Genomic DNA, 21,950 nt, shown 5'->3' with positions numbered 1-21,950 from the left:
AAGAATATCACATTCATATGATGGCAGAGGGATGGCAGAAAAGGACTTCTCTACTCTAAGTATAGAGGCAAGAGCACTGGGTTGGGACTCAGTCATGCTGGGATCAAGCTCATCTTACTGGATAACATTGAACAAGACCCCTCACCTCCTTAAGTCCTTGCTACCTTTAATAACCTTTAAATCTCAGTCTATAAATCTAGTCCTCATAACTCTATTACTTGGTGATTTAAGTTATAGAATAATAAAGATGACAAAGTTAAGAATTTTATGTTACTGAAAATGTTTATTATTTATAACATTTCCATTTATCTTTCAGTTATCTCCATTATCTTCATTGTAGATATACCCATAAGCAATGGGCAATGGGTAACTGGAGATACTCACTCTTCCATTTTCTGTACAGGTTGGAAAGAAAGAAAAAAATCTCTATGAAGCTGTACAGAAAAATAAAATCTTCCCCAGAGTAGAATCATTGACAATTTTAGACATTCAAGCAAAGTGTTAAGAAAAGGGCTTCTTTGTCTATTGTTCATTGTACACTCATCAGATCTCTAGCTCTTTTGCAATGCAGAGACTACTTAGATCATAGTAATGCTTAGTGAAAGAAAAAAGGCAGCTACTAATTCCTTGCTCTGACTCTCACTTGTTCAGAGTGAAGGCAGGACTATCACCTCTCCATTTTCCTTTGCCCTTTCCCTAGACAGACAAAGAAGCCCTCACCAATCTGTGTAAGTTCTTTGCAAAGATCTTCTTGAAAGTTTAAAGAGCTTAGCTTTAATAAGTATTATAATTTAAATCTTTTATAGAATATTAAAAATGCATAAAAATATTCTGGAAATACCTATGATTGAAATTTACAAAACCTGTAAGCAGGTGGCAAGAGAGACCCAAGAGATTTATGGTTGGAAATTGTATCCTTTGATTTTGGGTTGGGTTTCTTAGAATCCCTTTAAATTCTGTGCCCCCAAATTTTGTAGAACCTACTCAGGAAGAAGGTATATTTATGATTTCCCTAAAATTCTAGAACTAGAAATAACAATTCGAGCTATGCACTATGGTCTATGTACCCACCTGGCTCCCTGTGTCTTGACTCTTGGCTCTCAGCTTACTGACTTGTGACTCAGCAATGTCAGCCCGCTCCTCAGCTTCCTCCAGTTCATGTTGAACTCTCCTGCACCTTATTAACTGAGTGTTGGCCTGTTCCTCCTAAAAGAGAATGTGGAAAGAAATGACAACTGTTCTATACTACTGTTAATTGAGAATCCTGTTCTTTTTCATCTTTTGGGAATCAGTTCCTAGAACAGTGCCTGGCATATAGTAAATGCTTAATAAATGTCTGTTGATTGAATGATTGATGATTGAGGTACGATGAACTATCATTCCTGGGATAAAGAAAGAAAGGTAGAGTTCTCCAAAGCAATGGAATTAGAAATTCTTCAGGTAATGTTAAGCACACCTAATATTTACATAGTGCTATTTTAAGGTTTGAAATACATTTTAAATATACTATCCTAACATCCTTCCAACAACACTGGAAAATAGGTGCTAATATTTTCATCCCTTTTTACAGATAAGGAGACTAGGGAAGGCAGTAATTTAGTGATTTGCTTAGAGTCACATAGTGGTAAGAGTCAGAGGCCAAATTTAAATATAGGCCTTCCCTACTTTAAGCTCAGCATACCTTCTCCTCTATCACCTAGCTGTCTCACGACAATGGCAGGTTTATAAGGTATAGGACAAATTTGGGTGAGTCAGGGAAGGAAGGTATCTTGGAGTCTAAGCAGATAAAGAGGAAGAAGGACAGATATCCCTGCTTCAATAGATTGAGAAAGACTTCTGTCTTTCAGAGAAGCCATGATCACATGGTAAGCTGAGCACCAAATAAACTTTCTCCATGACCAGGTCTAGCTAGATGAATCTACCTTGAATGTAAGGTCTACTCAATCGTAATCCAAAGATACTAGAGTGGTTTGCCACTTTCTTCTCCAGTTCTTTTTACAGATTAGGAATTGAGGCAAAAAGGATTAAGTGACTTGCTCAGGTTTACACAGCTAGCAAGTCTCTCCAAGCCTATCTACTGTGACCATATTGCTTCCCTGGGATCAAATCAGATTTGAACTCATGAAGCTGAGAATTCCTGACTCCAAGCCAGAGCTCTATCCACTGTGTCCACATTGCTTCTCTGGGACCAAACCAGAATAAAACTGTTCTCCGTGAATAGGTAGCAGAAACAGAGTAAGGAGATGCTGAATATTCAAAACTTTATTTAGTATATTTTCTCCATTCAAAAAAGCCAGATTACTATTTCTCAGTTCTATTTCTTAAGAACTCAAATGTAAACACTGTAAGACAGTGTTTGGCTGAGGTTGAGTTGTGAGAAGAATACTGATATGGATATAGAAAATGGAAATGAAAGAGTTACTGCTATTTGTTCATGTTTCATTTCATCCATAGTGGAGTAGGATAAAGAGAGATGAGCAGAGGGGTTAGAATAAGAATGATTTGATGGGATACAATGAGGAAGAGTGGGGTAGGATGAATTAGAATAGAATATGTAATAGATTAGATTTATATTTTTATATTATTTTAAGATTTATAGGGAGGCCTCCTTAATGAAAATATGAGAAAGAAACAGGCAATTTTTAAAGAATGAGATTCCTTGAGGGCAGAAACTATTTTGCTTTTGTTTTTTCTTTATATCTCTAGTGCTTAGTACAGTGCCTGGTACATAGCAAGGACTTAATTAAGTGGTTGGTGATTGACTGATTAACTTAGAAACATGTATAATTCTTTGAATCACATTGAAACCCTGAAACAAAACCCTACTGTTAAATGTTAATATTCTTCCAGTAACACAATATGGTTAGGAATCAAGGAATACCACAATCTCCAAAGAACAAAAGACAATAGAGATGGGTGGTGGACAAAAATAGGTTGTAGCACATTATCAATGATGATTTGTCCATAACATATGGTATAATTGGGAACATCCAAGGGATATATAATTAGAAAAAGATGGGTCAGTTAGGTTATTAGACTGAAGAGCAACAAATAACCCTGAGTGGGTCACATGGAATATTAAAAGAACTCTCTCCCAGCATATTGGCTGGGGCTCTATGGAGAGTTTATGAGAAGGCCTGGACAGGAGAAGCACAGGCTGAGACAATGTGGATAGATTATAAATTGCCCTATTAGTTGAGGAAGTTCATATGTTGGTGGTATATTGAAGTCTTGAGGTATTTAAGGTTTAAAAAGAATTTTTCTTATATAACTCATGCAATGGATGTGGTTCAAATATTAAGACCCTCATTTTATAGATGAGGAAACAGATTCAAAGACAATGAACAACTCTTCTCAGATCACAGTTCTCATAAATATCAGGCCCAAGATTCAAATCTCTTTTTTTTCTGACTCCAAATACAGTGCCCTTTCCACTAGACGTTACTGCTCTCTAGAGAGCATATTCACAGAATGTCAAGAGTTTGAAAAAGATTTTAGCAATCATTTCAATCTCTTAAACTCAATTCCTTCATTTTATGGGAGAGAATATCGGGTTTGGCCCCTAAAGAACTGTGTGATCTGAAGTTCCTAGAGGCTGGTTTCTTTTAAGAAATAGAAACATTTGCTCTATGAGCAAAATTGACTGTAAGGAGAAAATATACAGGAAAATATACAGACATCCATATGGTTCCAAGGGAATCTGACATCTGGGGGAAGCTTTTATACTCACAGCTTCCTCTGCTTGTCTCTTATATGCCTTCACTTTGGCCTGTAGTTTGTCTACCAGGTCCTGGAGTCTGAGGACATTCTTCCGATCTTCCTCAGCCTATAAAGATAGAATTAAGATTATGGGTTTCATGTGGTTTTATTATGGGTTTCACTAATTTTCTGAACAAAATTTAAGTAACAGAGACTTTCTTGTGGTTTCTCCAACATCTACCTGGTAAGTAATTTCTTTGACTTTCCGTTCATATTTGTGGGCCCCTTTAATGGCTTCAGCGCCCCTCTTCTGCTCAGCATCAAGCTCATTTTCTAGCTCATGAACCTAAGACACCACAAAAGAAAAATCAAAATCTCTAAGAACATCTGTTACTTAAGCTATGTGGAATCATCTGTCCTGACACATTAAACTTTGCAAAGGTATATACTGAAGCTCAGAGGTCCCCAAATTACTTTGGTTTTCTTCAATCTTATGATCGTAGGTGGAGGGAATAGTCAGACTACATGTCACTATCAGGGGTAGGATGTAGGCCACACTATGTAAGAAATTAGTAAACAGTGGCCAGAATCCCTGAGAGTCATAATAAATCAAAGTTTTATTTAGGTATAATTTCCTATATAAAATCTTTTTGTTGACACCCCACCCTCTCCATTACTGTGTCTCTCTAATCCTTCAGCTATAAATGACCTCCTTCTCTTCAAAGATTTTATAGTGTTTTACCTTACCATGCATTTATATTTATCTTGCTGTACACCTGGGGGTTACATATTTTTACCTTTACATACAGTAATACCAGAAGAAGTATATATTCCCTTCCCCATTTTACCCCTTCCCCTTGATATTTTGAGAATCACCCCTAGTAAATTAAATAATTCCACTCATAAATCCAAGGGCAGTTGAGGAGGGTAAACTGAGAGAGAATTAGAGAAAAAGTGGGGTAAGTATTATTCCAAATCCTTTAGACAGACATAGATTACTAAAACAGGTATACTACCTAGGTTCTGAGGTAGAAAAAGATACAAATTTTGATAATTCATCATGTCCACTGTGGAACTGGGGAGAGAATCCTGCTTATGAGCTGCAAGAAGTTGTTCTGGAAGTCTGGAAGATTTCTAGGTCCAATTCTAGAAAATGAAATACAAAAGAAATCTCCAGAAGTCTTTCTGAGCCAGGAAATCTAGAGATGGAAAGCCAGTCCTCTAGAAAAGGGGATGACCACCATCTGCTGGGAGCTAAGAAGAAATGCATGAGGCAAGGATTGTAAACAAAATAATGCATGGTAACACAACCTCATTAGGAGCAGCAAGTAGGTGCATTTGTGAGAATTCCTGGAGGTGTGAGTACCACAGACAAGAGAGAAGAAATTCTGAGGTAATTCATTTAACTTTTCTGAGTCTTAGTGTCTTCATTTATAAGATAAGGATAATAATAGCACTTATCTCACAGGAATATTGTAAAAATCAAGTGAGATAACATCTATAAAATGCTTTGCAAACTTTAGAGCAATATATAAATATTACTTGTCCCTATTAAGTTTCATCTTATTGGATTTATTCCAATGCTTTTAGTTTGTCAAGATATTTTTGAATCTGCAAATTTTATAGCTATCTATCACTTTATCTGTTACTATATTTATATCTTTATCTAAGTCACTGAAAAAAAAATGTTGGCACAGGTCCAAGTCTGGATCTATGACTATCTTACTAGAGACAACTTTTTAAGCTCACTGAACCATTAAAAATTACTCTTTAGATATGGTCCTAAAATGACTCCTCCAGGATCACATAGCTAGTAAGTGTCTGATATTGGATTTGAATTTCAGAAATTCTTGACTCTAGGTCCAGTGTTCAATCCACTGAGCAGTATTATTGCAATCCATAATAGCCTGAAGAATTTTAAAAATGAGGTATACTCTATTTACAGAATTCCTTTGATTTAACTTACTGATAACCATGGGGTAAAAAGAAAATGAAGTTCATTTGATATGATTCCACAGGGGCAGTGATTATACGTTCTGTATATTAGGCCTCAGAATGGTGAGGTATGTATAGAATGTAAGTTCACTTACTTAATCATAGAAAGTTTAACTATAGGTCCTCCACCCTCCAATCCATTCTTGAAGGAGCTATGTTGGTTCTTTCTTCCACCTTCCTTTTCTCTAGACTCCTAAATCTTAAATAATACCAGGTTCTCTTGCCTGGATGTAACATAGCTCCATAGGTTAGAGCAACAACTTTTTCCTTCTACTTTACAGGCAAGTTCTGTGTTGGCTTGTGGTGATTTTTATCAGTTTGAATTTTTCTCCATCAGGGCCCATATATGAATTTCTTAACAGAGTCCACATGGGTCAGTAGGTTGGGGTCCTGGAGTATAAAGTCTATTATTGTACTGATATTTGTGTTTTCAGTGTATTGCATCAGTAAACGCTTAACAGAATTTTTTTGGATCAGATAGTTGAATTGAAATAAGTTATGGGAGCAACTCATTTTGAAAGTGACCAAATGAGGTTTCACAGAAACTGACTCACATGCACTACTGGTGGAATGGAATGTTTGACTAGGTAACAGAAAGGGTGTGTTTTAGTGTTTCTTTTTGAAGATAACAACTGGTAGGGGTTTCCAGGAAGAAAGGAAGAGTGTATCCTTTAATTTTTGCTCCTCCCTTCTGTCTCTTCCCCTCCCTTTTCAACCCCACCCTTCTATGTCCTCACAGGCATATTTTACATGCTCTTCTGCATAATATAGCTCTGATTTAAAAACAAAACAAAATCAAAACAAACAAAATAGATTACCCAACAGTTCAACCACATTTGGTGACCTAGAAAAGGCTAAGGGAAAGATAATCAACAGGGAACCGAACAGAAAAATTGGCAAAGAATAGAACCCAGCATAGTATATAGCATATAGAAGATTTGAAATGTCTACATTCTAACTTTGAAAAACAAACTTAAATCATCTGTACACCTTGAAAAATTAGAAGTAAGCTAGCCTTGCTGTGGGAAGAATTTAAATTAGATTTAAGAAAGATTGGGAAAGAAGTGAAAACACTGGAGTAAGTGAAAAAAAAGAAGACAGAAATTTAAAACAAAATGGGGAAATGGTTCTCAAATACTGGACTTGGCCAACTCAGTTGCATGTATTATCTGATGAATGATATTTTGCAATAACATTATAAGTTCACATAACAAAATCGTGATGCTTTATCAAGTCCTTCAACAAGATTATTTGGTCACCCATTTGCAACATATATAGTATTGTTTCTATGGAATAAAGTGATTCCATAATCTTGCTTTGCCTCTGTGTTACTATAAAATTCAAGTAATAATATTAGGAAAGTATGATTGCATTACTGTATATACTCTTCAATTTGCTAAGTACTTTCTCCCCTTACCACCAAAACTGGGTAATCTAAATATTGCTTTCCCAATTTTATATTGTGGCTTAAAAAATTGTAAATTATTTGACCAAGGTCATAGAACTAGTATTGTGCCCCACTTCCCTTGTAATGGCCTGACCCAGTTTTCCTAATTGTCCTATTCAGTTACTCTGCCTCAGGTTATAACCTTTCCCTCTTAATGTTTGATGAGATAAAGGTCTTATATCTTTAGGATATAATCATTCCTTCTTAATGTTTGACAGGATAAATGTCTATCCATTTTAGACATCATTAGAATATCAGGAGCCTCTCCAGTACCTCTCTGCATTACTGGTCCTCATCCTCATCCTAGGTTCCTACCCCCATTAGGTCATCCCCATCCAGGTACCTCCCCCATTATGTCATTGCTCTTGTTATCTTATAAAAGAATCTTGTTATCGACATTCAGGACTGGATTCTTTGAGACAAAAGTCTCGTTCAGCCCTGGGACCAAACATGGATCATTTGGTCCCGGTAAATCTCTCCATTTAATAAACTATTAAATTGGTCTCTAATTTCTAGCCTGCCTCAGTTTCTCCAGCATTATACCAGGAAGGAGTAAGGGGTCTTTTGAATTCACATTCAGTACTATTTCTACTATACAGGGTGGAATTACCTCAAAATGGAAATTACCTCAAAAAAAGGTTACTTTTCCCATATATTTTCCATAAACAGATTTGAACCTACATAAAACTCCTCATAAAATGCGTTTTTAAAAATTCATAGGCACAGTAATGATTATTTATTTCAATACTTTCTGGCTTAGCAAAAACACTGAGAGAGAGACAAAGACAGAGAGGGGAGAAGGAGAGAAAGGAAGGAAGTCAGAGCCTAGTAGAAATGGCCACAAGCTCACTTTCAGGTCACTGTGTAATTTTTCTCCCTTTGTTTTCACTGCCAGTCTTTGGGCAGAATATTGCAAGACCACATCTGCAGGTAGAAGAACTACATGGGTTCTACCTAGACCTAGAATTATAACATAGGTCAGAATTCTCTGGTTATTCTCATTCCACTGTACCCTATTCTCCAGTTTCTGGATCTGCTTCTTTCCTCCTTTCAGGGCCAGTTGCTCAGCCTCATCCAAGCGGTGCTGCAAGTCCTTCACAGTCTGCTCCAAGTTCTTTTTCATCCGTTCCAAGTGGGCACTGGTGTCCTGCTCCTTCTTCAGCTCCTCAGCCATCATGGCTGCCTGATTAGGACCATAAGAAATATTTATGTCATCTACCCATCATCATAATCTAGCCCATACAGGAGGTTTCCTTGATTTGTTACAAAAACCAAATCAAACCTAGAGGTCTACCCTTTCTCCCAACCCTTCATCTAATCTTTGTGAAAAGAGGCAACAGAACTCACTCACATCTGTGATAGCTTTTTTGGCTTTCTCCTCTGCATTCTGAGCCTCCTGTATAGAATTTTCCACTTCTTTCTGGCACTCAGTAATGTCAGCCTCCAGCTTCTTCTTTGTATTTATGAGGCTGGCATTCTAGAAAGAAAATGAGATAAAGAGGGATTCAGTTTCATACATTTAAATCTAGAAAGCAATTCAGATGTTATCTAGTTTAATATCCCCATTTTACATATGAATAAATTAAGGCTAAAGAATGTTAAATGAATTGCTCAAAGATACACTGGTAGTATTTGATGGCTAGATTTGGAAGTAAGGTCATGTAACTCTAATTTTAGTTCTCTTTCCTCTATTTCATGGTTATATTTATGTGATTAAAAAAAATAAATCTCTGAAATATCTTGATTTACTTAAAATTTATACTTCACATGTTTAAAAGAGGATTTGAAGTGGCTTACACTTCAAAGCAAGTTCAAAGTGTGTGGGACCTTTTTGAACCAAGTTGAAGGAGTAGATGCTTTCAGCTGCCAAAGTTGAAAAAATTACAATACTCTGTTGATAAATTTGGCTCTTGTGTTTCCTGGCAGTTACAACAAAAAGAGATATGTTGTGTGTTCCAATGTTTTAGTTTTTTTGATAAGGGGAAGAAAAGGGATTAATCTTCAGAGACCTAGTCCCTGGAATTAAATTCAAATAAAAAAAGAAGCATGCATGTCCTTTGCTGCATTTTTGCAGAGGCATAAGAAATGTTTTTGGAGTAAACTTCAGAGTACCTGGGTGTGTAGGAGTTGCACCCGTTCACTCGCATCCAGCAGCTCCTGTTCAGATAGTCTGCGTGTCCTATCAGTTTGCTCCAAGGCCACTTTCATCTCATCTAGTTCCTCCATCAAGAGACTGTTCCTGCGTTCCACAAGGGCCAACTGCTCCTTCAAGTTACTATTGTCCCTAAGAGCATCGTCCAATTGCAGCTGAGAATCCTTTAGCAGGAAGCAAACATGAGATTAGGATCAGCGAAACAAGACTATTCATAGAAACTGTAATAGAAGAGCAGTTGTCTGAGGGCTGTCTCACTTACCTTGAGTTGACCTTGGAAGGTACGAAGGTGTTTCTGGGTTTCAGCCACCTGGCGGTTAGCCCTGCCCAACTGAATCTCCATTTCATTCAGGTCTCCTTCCATCTTTTTCTTAAGCCTCAGGGCATCATTTCTGCTCCTAATTTCAGCATCCAACATATTCTGCATAGATTCTGCCATTCTCTGGCTATTTCTTTTTAACTGCTCAATTTCTTCATCCTTTTCAGTGACTTTCTTGTCGATCTCAGATTTTACCTGGTTTAGTTCTAGCTGGATACGTAAGACTTTGCTTTCTTCATGTTCCAAGGAGCCCTGTGTGGAAGAAAATATAATGTCTCACTTTTTCCACAGAATGTGTCCCTGGATAGAAAGAATGTGGATGGGGGCTGAAGCTATCATGCTTCAGCCTGATATCTTCCAAGATATCTTCCTTGAAATGTAAATGGATCTAGTTGCATGGTATCATCTCTAGTGAAGATGAATGGACTAGTTAATTGAAAAACATCAGTGTGGGAAATATAAGCTCCAAGCATATATTCTTTAATGTATGCTCACTAAAGACAAAGAACTATTTTTTTTTTATATCTTCAGTTCTTAACATAGTGTCTTCTAGTAGGCATTTATTAAGCAGTTGTAGAATTCAATTGAATTCAGATTATGTAAAATCTTAAATAAAACTAAAGAAGTAATTCATAATTACAAGTTCATCAAAATAGATTGATAGAAACAGGGAGTAGAGATATCAGTAAAATTCAAATCCAGAAACTTAATATGCTCGTTGTTAGGTGATTTTTCTTACCTATAGGAGGTTCTACTTTAACAACTATTATGAATTAAGATCCATCTTTGTTTTTAAAGGATAAATAATATTTAAATGGCTTTATTCCTAAATAAGGTATACTTCCCTACTGAATCCCTTTGACATACTTCTGCTGCAGATCAGAACCCTCAATATTCATTTGATAAAAGCATGGCTATTGCTTTTAGAGAGGCCAATCATAACTGTTTACAACTAGAATAGTCTGGGAAAACATTCTGCTAATGTGAAGGTTCTGGCCAACCGTTTTCAATTCAATTCAACAAACATTTTAAGTATATACTATGTGTTAGTCACTGTGCTAGGTGCTAAGGATACAAAAATAAAAATTAACCAGTCCCTGCCTTCAGGGAGTTTATATTCTATGGGATATGTGGGTATGATATGTAGAAAGTAAATTCTCTGAGGAAGAGTAAGAAAGAAGGTACTAGCAACTGGAAGGTTCAGGTTAAATTTTCCATTGGAGGTAACTCTTATACTAGTTTTAAAGTAATCTAGAAATCCTGAGAGTTGGAAGAGAGGAAATGTTGCCATTTTTCAGTCATGTCTGACTCTATATGACACTGTTTGGAATTTTATTGGTAGAGATGCTGGAGTGGTTTGCCATTTCCTTTTCAGCACATTTTACAGATTGAGGAAACTGAGACAAACAGGTTAAGTGACTTTCCCAAGGTCATACAGCTAGTAAGAGTCTGAGGACAGATATCTCCAGGTCTAGCACTCTATCCACTGTGCTACCTGGCTGTCCATGCAAAAACATAGAGTCCAGAAATAGAATAATATAACCAAAGATGAATAGGACATATGGGACAATATGAAGTTTGAAGTTATTTAAGGTGGCTTAGGGTTGATTCCTTTTCTTCCTGAGAGAATAGGATCGAGAAAAGAATTTTTAAAAAAGGGCTTTTACAAAATGAGCAAATATCATGTACTGAATAAAGGAAATGAAATAGATGAGATAAGGTATAGGCTCAGAGCTAATAATGACCTGGTGTATTTTTTTCTAAGGACCTACAGAAGGGGGTGAGACTATAGAGCCTCTAGTACAATCATTTCAGTTGCATGTTTCTCTAAAAGCCCAGCATGTACTATTTCAGAAACTTGCCTCAGCCTCTTCTAAAGAAGTCTGAAGATCTGTCTTTTCTTGTTCAACTTGTTTCTTGGTCTTCTCAATTTCTTTCATATTCTTGCTCTTTTCTGCAATCAGCTCATTTAAATCACAGATCTCCACTGTAATAACAGAATTTGCTATTTAAGTAATTTCAGTGCTTTTCAGTCCTCTTATAGGTAGTTACTCTTCTTGATCTTTTGTTCCTGACCAACAGGTTTATGAAAAGGAGATAATTATGTAGAACTCGGTTCCACATATTATAGAGAAGCAGTGTGATGGAATTAATACTGGATTTGGAGGCAAAGTTTTGGGACTGAATCTTAGCTATGACATGTGCTTATCTATATAACCTCAGGTATATCATATAACTTCTTACTTTCCTCACCTGTTAAATAAGCAGGTCATAATACTACAAGTTCTCTAATGACATTTCCATCTCTATATAAATAATTTACCTCAATAACTTCATGAGGTTTTAAAAATAACTAAGAGGCAACCAAAGAAGAGAACTGGTTAAAGAAACTCCTGGGACAATGGTGACAAGATTTACTAGAAGGTCTTTTTTGCTGTTAACTTGGATCCCCAGATGGCTAGCAATAAGGCATGGTCTTGGGCCTTGCAAGGCAGAGTTATTGTGAGATTATTGATGTGATAATATCCCTGAATGTACTTTAAAAGTCGAATGCTGTCATTATTTCACCAATTTAGGGGCCTAGCAAGGAAACCGAATGAAAGTTTGTGAAACACTCCTTAAGGAGGGAGATAGGAGTCTGAGAGGTAAATAGTGGAGTTTTAAGCATCTGAAGATGGGGATACTAACCTTGGAGATTCTTGTTTTCCCTTTTCATGGTCTCTAAGTGATCTAGTACTTCCTCATAGGCATTTTTCATTTTGAAAAGTTCAGTGCTCAAGGATCGAGATTCTTTCTGAGCAGATTCCAACTCTGCTTGATTCTCCTCAAGTTTTTGCTTCCACTCCACAAGGACCTAAAGAATCACAAGAGTTATTCATGGGAAGTAGCAGTAACAGGTTAAAATACACACACACACACACATACATATAAATATATTAAAATATGTATACACACACACACATATATATTTATGTGGTTATTGTTCATTATTTATCCTTTATTTTTCAAAAAGAATCAGTGACACATGGGTTGATGTCTTGATTCATACATGAATTCAACAGCTATATATATTTATGTATTTGCATATGCAAATATATACATATATGTGTATATACCTACATACAAATACACACACACAAATGCTACTGAAGAAACTGAGTTTATCTCATCCTTAAGGTTGAAAGAACAAGGGATTCTGGTATTGTAAGGCTAAAAAGTCATATCACCACAAATGGATTAAATAGATATTATGAAATCTACTTCTTCCTGTTTTTCTCCACCTCAAATGCTATATAGTTTAGCTAAAACAAATAATGATAGGATATAGCTTAAAAAAAAAACTAGGAGTGTGCTGCTTTAGATCAAGATTAGCTTGCAACATAAGAATAATAACTATAATATAATAACAATAATAATAGTAATAGCTAATATTTATATAGAGCTTACCATGTGCCAGGCACCATACGAAGTCCTTTACAAATATTAATTCTTTTGATTCTCACAATAATCCTGGGATGTGGGTGATATTATTATCTTCAGTTTTGCAGTCGAGGGGACTGGGGCAAATTAGATTAAGTGGCTTGCCCAGGATCATATAACTAGCAAGCATCAGAAGTTGAATTTGAACTCAGGTCTTCTTGGTTTCAAATTCAGTGCTTGTAATATCTAGCATCTCAAGGTTTACACAGCACTTTATATATATATCATTTCATTTATTTCTTATAACAACCCTGCCAAATAAGTTGTATTAATATTCCCATTTTACAGACAAGGAAACAGGCCGAGAGTGGTTATGTGACTTAAGTGTCCAAGGTTACATAACTGGCAAATATCTGAGATGTCCCAGCCAAAAAGAAGATCTCCACACGTTAGCAAGTTTCCTATTACTGTGCCTCCCAAATTTTTGGGTTCCACATTGGTCACACTCCTACTTATTTTCTTAACACAAATGCACTGATCCAATTTCATTAAGTACTCTATTGCTTTCCTAGTTGTACCTCTAATCTTTACATTGGCTCAATTTCTCAGATTACAACATACTTTCATTTCCGTACATTTAGTATTCCATGCATTGACATGTCTACTCCATTGTTAACATAATACTAGATCATTATAGATTGGAAGGGATAGATGACAATTATGGACTCTTATAAGGCTCTTTTATCCTCTATGAATAGCTACCTGCTATTTAAGTCAGATGACTCTAGTATCACAAGTGGATCACTTATATGGTGTTTTCTATTTAGAGAACACTTGAAAAAAGTAAACTAAGGATTATTGCCATAAATTTGTATTCATAAAAATATTGAGAAAGGACCTTATCGAAGTTCCTCTGTTTCTTGTCCAGAGCAGCACAGGCTGTGTTAGATCTTTCCAAATCAAGCATAAGATCATCCACTTCCCCCTGAAGCCTCTGCTTGGTTTTCTCCAAGGATGAACATTTGGAGTTCACAGTCTCAATATTTTCTTCAGCCTCTTGGAGCCTCTGTGCTAATTTTTTCCTGCAAGGACCATAGAAAATTCTTCAAAAAGGAACTATTTCCAAATGCACAGAGAAACTAATAAATGTAATAGAGAATTGGGGAAGGGAGAAACCTAAGTTCTTCTTAAGTATAGTGGGTATGAGCCTGATAATGACCTTCAGGATGCCAAGATTGAGTCTTCTTGGAGTCTTGTTGCATGAGAAGTAGTAAATTCTATATAAAGCCAAATATTGGAACCAATATTTAACCAGTAAGAACCATGAGAGAAAGTGGAGAAGGTCACTGAAGAGAGAGATCAGTTTAGCTATTTTGACTATATGATTTATGTAAGCACATTCAATTCTGACTTAGTAGCCAATCAAAAGTCTTTTCTTCACTACTCAGTGAATAGATGGAACATCACAAGTATCACAAGTATAAAATAATTGTGCATATTTGAACTGGGGAGAAGGACCCCTTCATGATCCATCATCACAGACTTATAGAAGCTCCCTACACTCTTCATGTAGGTTGGCAGAAGGCAGAGTCTATTGCATATGCTTTCAGGATTGGGGCCCTCATTGGCCAGTGTCCTATACATAAAGAAAGATAAATAGTTCACAAGTATGAGATAAGACTGATTTAAGACATTTGGTGATGTAAGAGAATATAGGAACCATCTGGGGAAGCTCCAAAAAGCTTGAGGGAGGCAAGTTAGAGAAAGATCTGGCTCAAATGAGTCACAGAAGGGAGGCAGATGGATTGAGGGAACTATTTTGGGAAAGGCAGAAGTTGCTATGGGGTTGTGGGATCCTATATAAGTATTTAGGAAAAGTCTAGGAAAATAAGATGTATAAGGATTTTGAGAATGGTGATTTGTCTTGAGTATTGGACTGCTTATTCACTAGTTTTCCACCCCATGAATTCCAAAGTCCATACTTAGCCTCTTCCAGTTCCTCTGTATGCTGTATGGCATCAGTTTCATATTTGTTCCTCCACTGGGCCACTTCATTGTTGGCTCTGGAAATGACCCGCTGGAGTTCAGCTTTGGCTTCCTGTTCTTCTTCATATTGTTCTCTTAACAAGTCAAAATTGTGACGGGAAGCCTGTAGTGCATGGGCAAGAGCATTCTTGGTCTGGAATGATAACAATATGGAAGGGGTAAAAATCAGCTTCTAAAGTAGAATATTTTGATTCACACTAGAGTACTAGGTCTCTGAATTCTACTTCTAAAAAATATTTATATAGTATTTTATTTTTTCTAATTATATGTAAACAATAATTTTTAACAGTAATTTAATAATTTCTGAGTTCCAAGTTTTCTCCCTCCTCAAGATGGTAATCAATTTGATATGGGTTATATAAATGCTATTACATAAAACATATTTCCATATTAGTCATGTTAAAGAAGAAACAGACAAAGAAACCCATAAAAAGTGAAAACAATATGCTTTGATCTGCATTCAGACTTCATCCATTCTTTCTCTTGAGGTGAATAGCATTTTTCCTTATGAGACTTTTGGAATTGTACTGGATCATTGTATTGCTGGGAATAACTAAGTCATTTAGAGTTGATTATCATGTAATTCTCCTCTTTTGCTTTGCATCAATTAATGTCAATATTCCCAGTTTTTCTGAAATTCACTCACTCACCATTTTTTATAGCACAATAGTATTCCATTATATTCATATACCACAACTTGTTCAGCCATTCCTTAATTGATGGACATCCCCTCAATTTCCAATTTTTTGTAAACTCAAAAAGAGATGCTATAAATATTTTGTACAACTAAGTCCTCCCCCTCCCCATTTTTTGGGAAATCTAGTAATGGTATTGCTGGATCAAAGGGTAGGCACATTTTGATCTCCCTTTGGCCATAGTTCCAAATTGCTTTTCAGAATGGTGGGATCAGTTCACAACTCCACCAACAGTGTCGCAATTTTCCCACATTCCTCAAAATTTATAATTTTCCTTTTCTGTCATATTAGTCAGTCTGATAGCTGTGAGATAATACTTCAAAGATATTTTATTTTATGTTTTTCTAATCAACAGTGATTTAGAACTTTTTTTTTATATGACTATAGACAGCTTTTGATTTCTTCATTTGAAAAGTATGGGTTAATATCCCTATGATCATTTATCAATTGAAAAATGACTTGTATTCTTATAAATTTGACTCAGTTCCTCATATTTGAGAAAGGAGGCATTTATCAGAGACATTTGGTGTAAAATTGTTTCCCATTTTTTTCCTTTCCTTCTAATCTTGGTTTGCATTGATTTTGTTTGGGTAAAAATTATTAAATTTGATGTAATCAAAATTATTCATTTTATATTTCATAATAGTCTTTATCTCTTGTTTGGTCATTAATTCTTTCCTTCTCCTATAGATCTGATAGGTAAACCATTTCTTGCTCTCCTAATTTGCTTATGGTATCACCCTTTATGTCTACAACATGTACCCATTTTAACCTTATTTTGGCATATAGTATATAAGATGTTGGTCTATACCTAGTTTCTGCTATATTATTTTACAGTTTTTTTCAGTTTTTTGCTGAACAGTGAGCTCTTGTCCCGGAAGCAGGGGTCTATAAGATTATCAAATGTTAGATTTTCTATGGTCTTTTATTGCTGTGTCTTATGTATCTAATCTATTCTGCTGATCTGCTACACTATTTCCTAACAAATACCAGATAGTTTTGATGGTTACTAATCTATAATACAATTTGAGATCTGGTATGATTAGACTACCTTCCTTCTCCTTTTTTTCATTAACTCTTTTGTTCTTTTAGATGTGTAAAATAATTTTTTCATAGTTTGACTGGTTTGACACTGAATAACTAAGTTAATTTAGGCAAAATTGTCATTTTTATTATATTTGCTCAACTTATCTATCCATGAGCAATTAATATATTTCCAATTGTTTAGATCTGACTTTATTTGTGTGAAAAGTGTTTTGCAATTGTACTCATATAGTTCCTGGGTTTGTCTTAGCAGGTAGACTGCCAAATATTTTATATTGTCTTCAGTTATTTTAAATAGAATTTCTCTTTTTATCTCTTGCATCTGGGCTTTGTTGATTATATATAGAAATGTATATCCTACAACTTAGTTAAAGTTTTGTATCCTCATTGCCTATTCTAATTCCTTCAATTCCTTTTTCTTGTCACTATGCTAACTTTTAAAAATTTTGTAGATCTTTTATTTGTCCTGTATCTACTATTACAAATGGACATACAACTCAGCTCTAGATTATATCATGAGTAGTTCATTATAACTTTATTTATAGTTATGGTGCTGCTAACTATTATCCTATTTCTCTCTTGCTTTTTGTAACTAAACTCACTGAAAAGACATAGTAAATGCTTTCTCTTTTTCTCCTCTCCCTCCCTTCTTAAGCCCTTACAATCTGGCTTCTGATCTCATCATTCCACAAAAACTGCTCTCTCCAAAGTTACCAATGACCTATTAATTGCCAACCAATGGCATTTTCTCCTTGATCTCTCTGCAGCTTTTGGTATTATTAATAACTTCTTTGATACTCCTTTTTCTTGAAATTTTGGGGACACCACTGTGTCCTTTTTTGCCTTGCAATTTGACTGCTGCTTTTCTGAATCTTCCAAATTACTCCCTCTAAATGTAGATGCTCCCTAGGATTTTATTCTGGGACCTCTTCTCTTTTTTTCCTATGTAATATTTTACTTGGTGATCTTGTAAACTCCTATGGATTTGAGTACCATATTTATGTTTTAGTTAACATGTAAACTATAGTATTAAATAATAGAGGGTGATAACAAGCATCCTTGTTTTACCCCTGATCTTACTGGGAAGGTTTTCAGCTTATCCCATTTACAGAAAATACCAACTAATGGTTTTAGATAGATATTATTTATAATTTTAAGGAAAACTCCATTTATTACTAAGAATGAGTACTGTATTTTGTCAATTTTTTCTTCATCTATCGAAATGATCACATGATGTTCTATTTCATTATTGATATGGCTAATTATGCTGATAGTTTTCCTAATATTGCCTCAGTCCTGTATTCCTGCTTAAATCCCACCTGGTCATAGTGTATGATCCTAGTGATATGCTTCCATAATCTCCTTGATAATATTTTATTTTAAAAGGTTGCATCAATATACATTAGGGAAGTTGATCTGTAGTTTTCTTTCTCTGTTTTAGCTCTTCCTGATTTAAGTATCAATACCATATTTGTCTCATAAAAGGAGTTTGGTAGGAATCCTTCTTTGCCTATTTTTCAAAATAGTTTGTATAGTATTGTATTAGCAATTCTCTTTTTTAGCCCTTCATGAGTTGTAAAGGTGCCTGTCTAACAGAGCCATTAATTCTCACTCACTCTCTCTTAGATTGAATAAAAAGTCTCATTGCCAGAGATAATTGCAGACTAGCTTGACTGTGGGGATTTTCTCTAGTTTTGCTATTTTTATGTCCTTACTTATCATTCAATACTTCAAGGACCCCTAACTTTACTGGTGTGAATATTCCTTCTATCAATGCAGATAACTTTGAGACTTATTGTGATTGGAAAAAAAAATCGCCACTGTGAAGCAGATCCAATGACGAGATTCTTTAAAGTTAGCTAAAAAAAAAAAAATCTTATTGAGTTTGAAAAAACAATAACAAAGTTCATTTAGAAGAACAAAAGATCAGAAATTTCAAAGAAACCGGGGGGGGGGGGGGCTGAGAGGGGGATGTAAAAGAATCAAATTCAGTATTACTGAAATATAAAATGGATAATTTTGAATATTTTAAATTCAGATTTTTTTGTATAAATAAAAACTATGCAGCCAGGAAAAGAAAGAATACAGAAATTGGGGGGAAACTTTCATAGAAAATCTCTCAGATAGAATGTGATTGCTTTAGAAAATTGCTGTGGTATAGAAAATGATGAGCTGGTTAATTTAGGGAAAAAAATACAAAGACTTTGACTTATGAAAGAAAATGCTATCCACTTTCAGAGAAACAGATGGGAAATGGAAATAAGCACAGTATGGTTTTACATATATGTGTATGAATAAGTGGAACTGATAGAAACAATGCTTGTGTTCACACCTTTAGAGAGCTCATATAAGCAAGAAGCTCTTAGACACAGAAGCACTCTGGGACAGATACAGAGGCACTCTGGAACAGACACAGGAAGATTCTGGGAGGAAACCCAGAAGCCCACTCTCAGAGGTGGAGTCAGATTCATTCACTTCATCTCACACCACAGTGGTGGCTGGCCTTCTGCATTTCCCCCACTGAGACCAAGGCTGGTCCGAAAGGCTCTCCAGAAAGCTGCCCAGCCCCAGGCAAGGAGACAAGAGATTCATTCCCATTTTTCCACCTTTGTGCTGGTTGGGCAAACCTTTGGATTTGGAGACATTCAGAGGGAGCGCTCTTGGAACCAAGCAGAGAGATAGGCCACCAAGAAAACTAACCGGGCTATTTTGGAGGAAGCAATAAAAGATCTGAACTTTTATCACCTGGCTGCATTTGGAGTAATTATTACTTTTAACTGAAACTAAGGCTGCCTTCCAGAATACCTCCTGGAGAAACCTGCTCCCAGAGAGAACCATTATATTTTAAAGAAGAGAACACCACATATGTGTATATATACTCGTGTGTGTGTGTGTGTGTGTGTGTGTGTGTGTGTGTGTATGCATACACAAAATGGGAGCAGAGAAGAAAAAAAAACTTAAGTAAAAAGTGCACAGCAGAGAACAAAAAAAAACCTACAGGGAAGCAAAGAAAAACTGGACTGCTTTGAAAACAATGTGTAATAGTAAAAGTAAAAGTAAAAAAAGTAAAGATTTTCTTGAAAAGGATAAATATTGCTTTATATTGAATCCTCTCATATTCAGCTATGTTCATGGTGAATTTTTCCTTTTCTGTTTTGTACTTCGGTTTAAAATAAATTTTAAAATTTAAGAAAAAAAGTTACAGGTTGGTTCTCAAACAATAGGCATAAAATCTAGACACATTCAGGAAGAAAGAATTTCCCCAGGTTAGTAGGCCCTTCCAGAGCTTATACCTCACTGGCTCAGCCTTTGAGAATGTAGGATCACCTCTACCCCAAAATGTTCTTTTAAAATTGTTCCTGGGAAGGGAGAAAAATCTTTTTTCAACTACCTATACATTCCTCTTTGGAACTTTTTTTTTATCCTTCAAATGATCTTTGTTTTTCTATCTTAAAGCAGAGCTACACATCAACTTTTATTAAGTATCTACCTTGTGCCTTGTAATAAGTTTACTAGAGAAAAGAAAAATCAATCTTTGTCTTCAAGCAAGTAGCAGGAAAGGATTCTAAGTAGGAGGAGCAATGTGAATAAACATAGGAACAAGAACTCATATTTCTATAGCATTTTTAGTTTACAAAGTCATTTTCCTTGCAATAACCCTATGTTGTAGGTAGTTCATATATTTTCATCCCCATTTTACAGATGGAACAACTGAGACTTACCAGAGATAATGTGATTTTTCTATAATTGTCTAGCTATATGTGTCAGAATTTAGATTTCTGATAATAATTTGGGTTTAGCTATAGTGAACAGGTTTGATGGATCTGCAGAATAAAATGGGGGGGTTTCTAGAAGGAAAGCATTAAATGCTAACACCAGAGAAAGGCTTTCTGGTCTAGGGAAACTTGAGGAATAGTAGTCAGACTCATGTTAGTACTAGGAAAAAAAACTGACGCTGACCTTGGTTTCTTCTTCTATCTGTCTTTTCTGTTCCTCCAGTTGATGGGTCATTGCCTGTTTGCCTTTGATCAACTGTGAAACCAGAGATTCCTTCTCTTCCAGTTGATGGTTGAGCTCACCTAGAAGAGAGATATGGGCAAACCCTCTCTGTCACCAAACATCACTTCTCCCCATTGGCTCATGTTTTGTCATGAATCCCTGTCCCATTCTCACCATTTTGGGTCTGCATCTGTGCTTTCTGCATATTTAGATCATGGATCAATTGTGTGTGCTGATCATCCTTTGCACTGATTTCACTGAACTGATCTTCTAGGGTCCGGTACATTTTCTCTATGTTGCTCTTTAAAAAATGAGAGTATGTGGGGTTAAAAAATTTTGAAGTCAGATATTATGGAACTTTTCCCTTTCCCCCAACAAATCAATATTCCAATTCTGCTGAATTAATTCATCAAAACATTAGCCCATATGTTTATTGAAAAGTGGTATTGCAGAGAAGATGGAAACCTGATCTTAAAGTCTGGAAGACAGGTCCCATCTCTGTACTTTTAGTGTATAATCCAGGGCAATCACTTCATCTTCCAGTGTTCCAAGTAGCTCTCAACCAGAAGAACTGAATCAAAGTACTTTGGTAGAGGAAAATTTGTTTACCAGGTATTCTCAGTATCAATGAAATCACAGATTTTCTTCAAGTTTTTTTTTTTTTTAAACACATTGACAGTTACTATTTCATTTAAAAGAATACTGTCTATAAGGAGTTTATTTTCACTTACTGAGGAAGAGAAAATAGACTCACATACAATAATTTAATAACACGACCCTTTTCTCCTGAAGAGCTATATCTTAGTGAAATTAATCTATGATAATAACTGAATTAACTTCCTCCATACTTTTAAAGTTAGAGTTCCACTTGACTTTTAAAATTAAGGGAAAAATAAACACTCAATTTTATTCAGAAATATTTTGTTGTTATTGTTTAGTTGATTAATCATGTCCCTTTGAAATTTTCTTGGCAAAGAATTAGCATGATTCGCCATTTTCTTCCCCAGCCTATTTTGTTGATGAAACGGTGTTCCAGAAGTCTAAGTGCAGTTTTAAGCTTTAACAGCTTAACAGAGTTTTAATGGCTTAAAAATGCTGTAAGACTGGGTATACCTTTTAGATTAACTCATATTT

The 21,950-nt window shown here is 35.6% G+C and overlaps 1 protein-coding gene across 1 annotated transcript in view; it reads right to left on the bottom strand.

The window, feature by feature from the left end:
• Positions 1–279: 279 nt before the first annotated feature.
• LOC100920693 (myosin-13) overlaps positions 280–21,950 on the bottom strand; it is a 71,904-nt gene continuing 50,233 nt past the window's right edge. The window contains exons 26-38 of the mRNA XM_031965540.1: positions 20,991–21,117; positions 20,778–20,896; positions 15,015–15,211; positions 13,931–14,114; positions 12,301–12,466; positions 11,475–11,599; positions 9,556–9,864; positions 9,254–9,457; positions 8,493–8,618; positions 8,154–8,324; positions 3,941–4,045; positions 3,731–3,826; positions 280–1,206 (exon numbers count right to left, since the gene is read on the bottom strand). Of these exons, the coding sequence (XP_031821400.1) occupies positions 1,060–1,206; positions 3,731–3,826; positions 3,941–4,045; positions 8,154–8,324; positions 8,493–8,618; positions 9,254–9,457; positions 9,556–9,864; positions 11,475–11,599; positions 12,301–12,466; positions 13,931–14,114; positions 15,015–15,211; positions 20,778–20,896; positions 20,991–21,117 (2,076 nt within the window). The 3' untranslated portion in view covers positions 280–1,059. The remainder of the gene's footprint in view (positions 1,207–3,730; positions 3,827–3,940; positions 4,046–8,153; positions 8,325–8,492; positions 8,619–9,253; positions 9,458–9,555; positions 9,865–11,474; positions 11,600–12,300; positions 12,467–13,930; positions 14,115–15,014; positions 15,212–20,777; positions 20,897–20,990; positions 21,118–21,950) is intronic.

This window comes from Sarcophilus harrisii, chromosome 4, assembly GCF_902635505.1.
Source record: "Sarcophilus harrisii chromosome 4, mSarHar1.11, whole genome shotgun sequence".
In the NCBI taxonomy this organism is placed as follows: domain Eukaryota; kingdom Metazoa; phylum Chordata; class Mammalia; order Dasyuromorphia; family Dasyuridae; genus Sarcophilus; species Sarcophilus harrisii.
The sequence above is the reverse complement of the archived record's forward strand: the minus strand, read 5'-3'. Positions and strand labels throughout refer to the sequence as shown.